The sequence below is a fragment of the Penaeus chinensis genome, chromosome 15 (assembly GCF_019202785.1).
Source record: "Penaeus chinensis breed Huanghai No. 1 chromosome 15, ASM1920278v2, whole genome shotgun sequence".
Classification (NCBI taxonomy): domain Eukaryota; kingdom Metazoa; phylum Arthropoda; class Malacostraca; order Decapoda; family Penaeidae; genus Penaeus; species Penaeus chinensis.
In genome coordinates, this window is record NC_061833.1 from 7,840,434 (window position 1) to 7,847,933 (window position 7,500).

A 7,500-nucleotide genomic window follows, 5' to 3' on the forward strand; every position below is an offset into this window, starting at 1 on the left:
TCATGGTGTGCCATAGTCAAGAGCTGCACCAACCATAAGATTACAAACCACTCTTTCATAAGATTAGTGTAACACATTATAAGATGGACTATTGAATTCCAGGTTGATGTGATGGCATTAATGTCTTGGTGGGATCTAACAATTGACATCATCTCTTGCATAAACTTGGTCCTCTGTATTGGACTCTGTGTTGATTATTCTGCTCACATAGGTTTGCATTTTATGCAGGTAAGCAACAACAATCATTATGTGTACTGTACAAGTAACATTCTGTGAGAATAATGAATGGTTTTACTATATGCTTATGATGATTTTGTCATGAGTTTGCCATTCTGATGGAGTTCTTAAATATGCATAACTAGAATGAAATTGATTGTTTTCACTGTACGTTGGCAAAAGCTTATTCTAATATGGTGCCGACTTGAAAGGTAAAAGGCACCAGAAACGAAAGGGCCCACACAACGCTACATGAAATGGGGCCACCAGTAATCAATGGAGCCTTCTCAACCTTCCTCTCCTTTGCCCTGCTTGCTTTCTCCGATTCACACGTTTTCCTGTCATTTTTCAAAGTAAGTAAGGAGTTGTCACTTATTGTTTATGGTTGATGTTTTGAATTAACAAATTGGAATCTTGATATACATCACATGTAATAGACTATATTAAATACAATATTAATACTTCAGACTTCAACCCTTAAGATAAAATAAACTACACCATAGGTTATTTTAATATACACTTTACAGATCTTCTTTGGCACGTGTCTCTTTGGAGTGTTCCATGGATTAACATTTCTCCCTGTGCTCCTGAGCCTAATTGGCCCAGCACCATACAATGACACATTGATTGCCATGTCACAGGTAGATGAGGCACACAAATCAGAAGCTCATGATAAATGCTCCATAGAGATGAAAGTTGAAGAGACCACATATGCTGTTGTAAGTAGTGATTAGGAGTCGATTTAAGTGCACTTTAGTTATTACAGCAATCATTATTTTTTTTGTTTGAAATTAAAAAGTTTAAGAGATTTAGCTGTAATAAAGAAATAACTTTTTTTTCTTCTATTTTTAGAAAGTAATGTCATAAGTTAGTTTATAAGTACCTGTATTGTAAGTGCTAAACTTGTTTGAATAAATTACTTTTTTCACAAATGCTTTTGGAATTTCTGTCCATACTTGCTTAACATTGCATATTTGTGCAATCTTTTATTCAAAGTACATATGCTTGTACCTAACTGTATGTAAGATTGACAGGAGAAATCCAGAAATTTAATACTTTCTATACTAAAATTTCAAAGGCTTATAAAATACATATACACAAGTTAATATTTCTCATGATCTAACCTCACACATAGGAAGAGGATTTTGTTTTAAATTCATGTGTGATCAAATATTGTAAACTCATTTTGGAGATTTTAAAATCAACTCTAACCAATGCAAATAATAATTATGAAAGAAAGCTTAAAATTCTGAATAACAAATGTGATGTTTACTTAAGCTAAGTGGTGATGCTTGACCTCAAGTAAACAGAAAAAAATCTTCTGCTACATTATTTTGTGAAATTATACACTAAAGAAAAGGATAATAATTGCAGTTCTGAAGGATATATCATTTTTTTTATTTTATAAACTAACAAATTACAAAAATAGAAAATGAGTATCAAGAGAAATAACAATGTTACCTTCACCAAGAATATATGGCATCTGGACTCAAGATGTCCCTCCTTATCCTTCTTAAATATGTATCACATTCACTGGTGTGCAATCTGTTCAAGGACCAACAGATTTCAGAACAATCTTAACAAATCTTCCATGGAACTCACAAAAAGAGTTTCATATCACAATGCAAGCAGATGCACAATTTTAAGGTGCAAGTTCAGAATCCAGGATGGGTACAGGAGTACTCACAGTAATTCCTTCTTTAATACCCTGTTGAGATTAATTATTTATTGGAAGATCCCAGGAAGACCATCAGTTTGTTAGGCTCCCCATATACATGTACATAAATAATCAACAACAGAATCTGAAGTTTGTCATAGGTTATACTTGGAATTAGAAGTAAAAGTAATTATAAATATAAAAATACTAAGTCAATCTTGGAATGGATAGATCTGTAAAATCACAATCATTTTGCGCATAAGATTCGGCAATCTCAACACATTTTGAACCCTGCTAAGTGCTAACATAGTAAAAATGAGATTCTAGGTAACAATACTGTATACTGTCCTGTTGTAACTTTCCATCATTTATATAATCTAATTATATACTCTTAACTATCAACCATTCCTAACCTTTAAATATAGCTTTGAGACTCTGTTCCAGATTTCCAACACCTCTGGAGTTTTCTATGCAACTGCAATTTTGTGTAACTCAGATTAAGAGAAAGTGCACATCATTTTCCCTCCCTTGTATGGAGGTGATGACGTGCAGTCAAATGTGCGACTATAAAATACCCAAGTATTTTGTTTTGTTTTGTCCTTAGTTTTCTTTTGTCATGTGTGCACTTCTTCAGTAGAATACAGGAAATGAGCCTTCCATCAGTTCCATTACTGTTTGTGTATGATCAGATCCCAGGTCTCTCTCCAGGCTAGGCTCATCACCTGGTCTGCAGTGAGATCTGCACTACCATATGTTACAGGTGCAAAGAACCAAAACACGTAGAGGATGGACACCATCCACAAACCAACAACAGCCAGATAGACCTTGGCTAACTTTGCAGCCTTGAAATTTTCTGATATGAGATAGTAACCGTGTTCTATCATAGCAGCCAAGAGACAAAGCTGAAAGGTGTTAAATTTCCAATTAGTAAAAATCAAAACTACTTATGGACAAAGATGCAATCATCATTAGAGCAGGGATATCTTTAACATGAAAATACATAGATGATTATGTAAATAGAAACTAAACAAAAGGTTACTTACTTTGAATATGTAAGCAGGTATATAATGATGAAGGAAGAGTGTTCTGTCTACAAGGAAGTAGGGGAAGTAATGGATGGCAAAACCTACACCCAAAACCTGAAAAATAAATGGATTTTTAAATAGTAAATTTTAAACTGTTGAATAACTCGTAATTTACAGATACGGTTATAGTGAAATACATGTCATTATTACAATTGCTGGTTAGTTCTGAATATAAAATATAATATATATAGATTGTTTGCTTCAATTTGCATGTTATATTAGTTCCAACTTAAAGCATCTTATATTGCATTGATAATAAGTACAAGTACTAAACAGATTATATAAAAAAAATTGAAGAATAAAAGATAGTTCACTTTACAATTTCTGCAATGAAAATTACCTCGCCAATTGTGCAGAACTTGTTCCACATTGCCTCTGGTAGGTCATAACAAGCTCTCTGACGTCTGAGAAGGTAGAGGATGAACAGTCCCAAATATCCCACAAGGGCAACCGTTCCTGACAACCATGTAACAATATTTCCTATGAAGTGAACTTGGGCCTGTAAAGAAAAAAGTGAAGACAATTATAACCCTAACTCTTCTGGAATAACAGCTCCTATAACTTTTGTAACAAACTTCTTTAACTGAAATTTCATAGTGTCAGTGACAGGACTTACATTGCTATTTGCTGAAATCCAGTACGCGACTCCTCGCTTCAGGAAAAGCCAGTCCAGGGGATCTGAGGCATACATGTGTCCAGCCACATTCTCCTGATTGTTAAAAAGCATCTTGTACTGCAGTTCATACAATTTATTCCAGAAAGTTAGATTCTTGCGTTCTGTGGGGAGCATCTCAGAGCGGATCAAGTCCTTCTCACGTTCCTTTTTGTCCTCAGCTGTTGGGAGAAATTCGGTGTTATGTGTTGCACACTTTAGTACCAGACGTCAAATAAGTAAGTAAACCAGAAATTTTTAATCTCAAATTTATTAACAGCTGTTAAGGTAGGAAAAAGATCTGGTAAACATTATGAAAACAAATCAACACAAGACTGATAAACAAATCATAACCTTTAAGAAATATTATTTACAATCTCCCATTCAATGTTTATTTACCCTAGAGGCCAAGTTATCACACTATCTATTGTCATTTTCTTTTGTGATGCCCCAAACGCACATAGTGTGTGTGTGAGGGGATTATCCTATGTGGGCTCAGCCATCAAGGAGCCAATTAGCAGGTTTCCCCTTTCATTGAGTTTTTGGGAATGTATATAGATTTCTTTTACCGATTATATTATTGTTATTGACATTATGATTATTATAATGTTATTAACATTACTAATATCAATAAAAAATAAAGAATCTTTCCAAAACACAAGGAGGTAAACAGATGTGCTATGTTGACTAGTAATTGACTCCTTGGTGATTAAGCCGTGTAGTTGATTTATGTTTTAAGATGATCAATAAACCAAAAGACAGTGGACATGGCATGCACTCTTGCCATCCCAGCATCAGTGTGTTAACATTCTTCTTTTAAAAAAATGGTTTTATGTATTTTCATATGAAAAGGCCAAATTTAAGTCACTACTTACTTCGTGTATAGCGATGTTCCTCCACATTCCAAATGGTATCTTCCTGTTCAACAACTTTATCAGTTACAACCTCGTGCTGACGGAAGCCCCAATCAGGCAGCTGACGGCCAGAGAACTTCAGAGCCTGTGTTGAATTTACGTGGATCAAGCGGATCTGTAGAGAATGGGAATGAAAATAATGAGATAAAGAGAATGATAAGATAAAAATATCAATAGTTGTAATATCCATATTAACCCAATGCCGTCGGGGAAAATGAACAAAAAATGGGGAAAATGCTGTGCCCATTTTCTATATTTTTTGTGAAATGTCTGCTCATAGATGGCTCTGCTAGTGCTTAGCCACAAAGGAGTCAATTAATAGACCTTGTGACCATACGTGATTTGAATTGGCGGGAAAAACATGTTTTTTACTAGTGCTATGGATATCGATGGTGTTATTTTTATTATAAACATTATAATTATTATAATGTTATTTTTAATATTAGTAACAGCAAAATAAGATAATGTAAAATATTTCGTAAATCAAAGAAAAGGGTGAATGGGCGAGACGGGCAGTACTCCTAACTGGCTCATTGGTGACTTAGTACAAGTATAGCCATCTATGTGTATAAACAATCAAACAAGTACTAACAGTGGGAAAAGCACGTGTCTACTCGTCGTATCCGTCGGCAAGGGGTTAATAATGATATTCAAAATATCAGATCTAATAAATAACAGCAAGGAAAATTATGAGACATTTCAAGCATATGGGCCCTGTTGTAAAATTTGTGAAGTTTTACGAATTCTTACCTGACTCTCAATAGCATGCCAAAGACCATCTGTTTGATCTGCGTTGAGGAGTTCTAGACGCCACATAGTCTGTGCTGGCATTGAGACATTGTAGTCTATGTATGCAGCAACCTGTAAATCGAAACATTTTTATTTTATTTATTTATTTATTTTTTGTAAATATGTAAATATTTACTATTCACGAGCTGTTTCTCCTCCAAGACATATTACTGTATAAATGCTATTCCATTGAAAACCTTTACCTCTTGGTTGTGTGGAGACACAGGTGCTGCTACATCATGTGCATTGAGTGCTCTTGAAGTCATGCCATGCACCAGCTGAATGATGTCACCATTCTTAATAGGTACTTGAGGTTCGGACACAATAAGCTCCTCGCTGATAAAAAATGGAATGAATTACTAATTTTCTTCTGTTTCTAAAATAGCTAATTTCAATCTAGTATGAAAAATCATCAATCGCATGTCAGAAACGTGAAGTCGTCCACACTTACATTTCTGGCTTCTTGACAATCCACCAGTTGTTTACATCCTTATAGCTATAACACGTAACTTGCTGCTGGTGTGAGGAACCTCGTCCATCAGCATACTTTACAGGATAAAGAGCATCGTGCGAATGTATCCAGCAGGTACGGCCGTGTGTGTGGCGGAGGGTAATCTGTGACCCGTGGAGTATCTTGACAGGCTGGTTAGATATTATTGAAGCCAGGCCACCCTATAAAATGATGGAGAAAAGGCGATTTTAGTGATAACTATAGAATAAAATAATGCATACATCATAATCCAGTATGCTCATAAATCTATTGTATAAAACATGTAGAAAAAGAACATACCTCAAGACTAGCTTGGAAGGCAGAAGTCATGATATTGTCATTTGGTCCTGCCTTGTATAGCAATGACAAATGCACATAGAAACAACTAATGTAAAGTGTAAGTGGGATGGTAAGGAAGACCAATACTCTTGTCAACAAATGGCCAGCCAACTTTCGGTCCGTCACGGTACAGTCACCAACCATGGTCCAGAAGTCCTTTGCCAAGATTCCAACGCCCAAGAGGAGGGTGAAGATGCCAAAGTATCTGACACTGAGGGATGCATTTATGTAATTAAGAAGCTTATATGCACAAATGGGCTGTCAAGCTCAGTGTCTGACTTTCACAAAGAATGCATTTAATCAACAATGATTTAATTTAGTTACATGTAAAAAGACTTACCACACAGCTGCTCCTAGGGAAGCTGCACCAAAGATGAGGCACACAAACCAGGGTAGGGTGTATGGCTGCTTGTACAGGTTCCTGAACTTCAGAATGCACAGAAGCCCAAACATTCCAAAGAACATGAGAATGCCTTCCATCAGAATGAAACGGGACTGTGCCAAGATGGCATTGTCTGAAAAATTAAAAATGTAATGAATATTTATACAGAGCAATGTATGTATAATGAATGCTTTATACACTGCAAATAGGTTAAATCAAGTTTCTTTTAACAGGACAAAGTTGAATTATGGTCACCAGATTTAGAAAAAAATAATCAAATGCAGTCTTAAGTCTATTAATACCCTTTTGGTAGATTGTGTAACAAAGTCCGTACCAAATATCATGAGGAAGGCAGCCAAAGCACCAGCATAGTGTGAGAGGCCAAGTTCTACCATGACATTATACACCGTTGGCATCAGCAAGGAGCCAAAAAAGGCAGGAACAATACGCATGGCAGACACTGGCACTATGGGGTCATATGGAGATCCAATCCTGTCAAACTTGAAGCTCCCTGGAAAGAAGAATGCAGTTTAAAATTGTGGATATTTGTGGTATGACTCAAAAATATTACCCAAAGAAGCTTTAAAAATGCCATGACAATGACAGTGCCTCACCATCGAAGCCAGCGATGTAAGCTGCGAGGGCAACAAGCTGCTTTCCAAACGGAGGTTGAGAATCAAAGAAGAAAGTGTTCTGCATGTATAGTCCAGCGTACTTTCCATAGTGAAGTTCATCAAATCTTAAAAGGAAAAGCAAATGTAAATCACAACCCGTTAAGACAAGTACGTACTATATAGGAAACCAATGGATAAGCAAAAAATAAAACTCTTCCTGAACCAAAACTTGGAATATTTCCCTATTCCTTCCCTCGCCCACTTACACAATGCCCCTCGGCGTTTCCAGCTTCCAGATCCGCGTGAGGAAGGACACCACGAAGAGCGAGAGTGACATGCCATCCAAGCGGAGACTCAGCTCT

At 36.1% G+C, this 7,500-nt stretch overlaps 2 protein-coding genes across 3 annotated transcripts in view; one reads left to right on the top strand and one right to left on the bottom strand.

The window, feature by feature from the left end:
* LOC125032938 (NPC intracellular cholesterol transporter 1-like) overlaps positions 1-1,144 on the top strand; it is a 10,348-nt gene extending 9,204 nt beyond the window's left edge. The window contains exons 16-18 of the mRNA XM_047624340.1: positions 103-228; positions 429-569; positions 744-1,144. Coding sequence (XP_047480296.1) covers positions 103-228; positions 429-569; positions 744-950 — 474 coding nt within the window. The 3' untranslated portion in view covers positions 951-1,144. The remainder of the gene's footprint in view (positions 1-102; positions 229-428; positions 570-743) is intronic.
* Positions 1,145-1,593: 449 nt separating this feature from the next.
* The window catches only part of LOC125032932 (protein O-mannosyltransferase 1-like), a 24,744-nt gene continuing 18,837 nt past the window's right edge, over positions 1,594-7,500 (bottom strand). For both annotated transcript variants that reach the window (XM_047624330.1, XM_047624329.1), the window contains 13 exons: positions 7,405-7,500; positions 7,139-7,263; positions 6,859-7,035; positions 6,483-6,657; positions 6,104-6,353; positions 5,765-5,985; positions 5,517-5,649; positions 5,275-5,385; positions 4,486-4,639; positions 3,575-3,792; positions 3,299-3,457; positions 2,917-3,012; positions 1,594-2,775 (listed from right to left, as the gene is read on the bottom strand). The exon at positions 7,405-7,500 is cut by the window's right edge and continues 149 nt beyond it. In XM_047624330.1, the coding sequence (XP_047480286.1) occupies positions 2,542-2,775; positions 2,917-3,012; positions 3,299-3,457; positions 3,575-3,792; positions 4,486-4,639; positions 5,275-5,385; positions 5,517-5,649; positions 5,765-5,985; positions 6,104-6,353; positions 6,483-6,657; positions 6,859-7,035; positions 7,139-7,263; positions 7,405-7,500 (2,149 nt within the window). In that variant the 3' untranslated portion in view covers positions 1,594-2,541. The remainder of the gene's footprint in view (positions 2,776-2,916; positions 3,013-3,298; positions 3,458-3,574; positions 3,793-4,485; positions 4,640-5,274; positions 5,386-5,516; positions 5,650-5,764; positions 5,986-6,103; positions 6,354-6,482; positions 6,658-6,858; positions 7,036-7,138; positions 7,264-7,404) is intronic.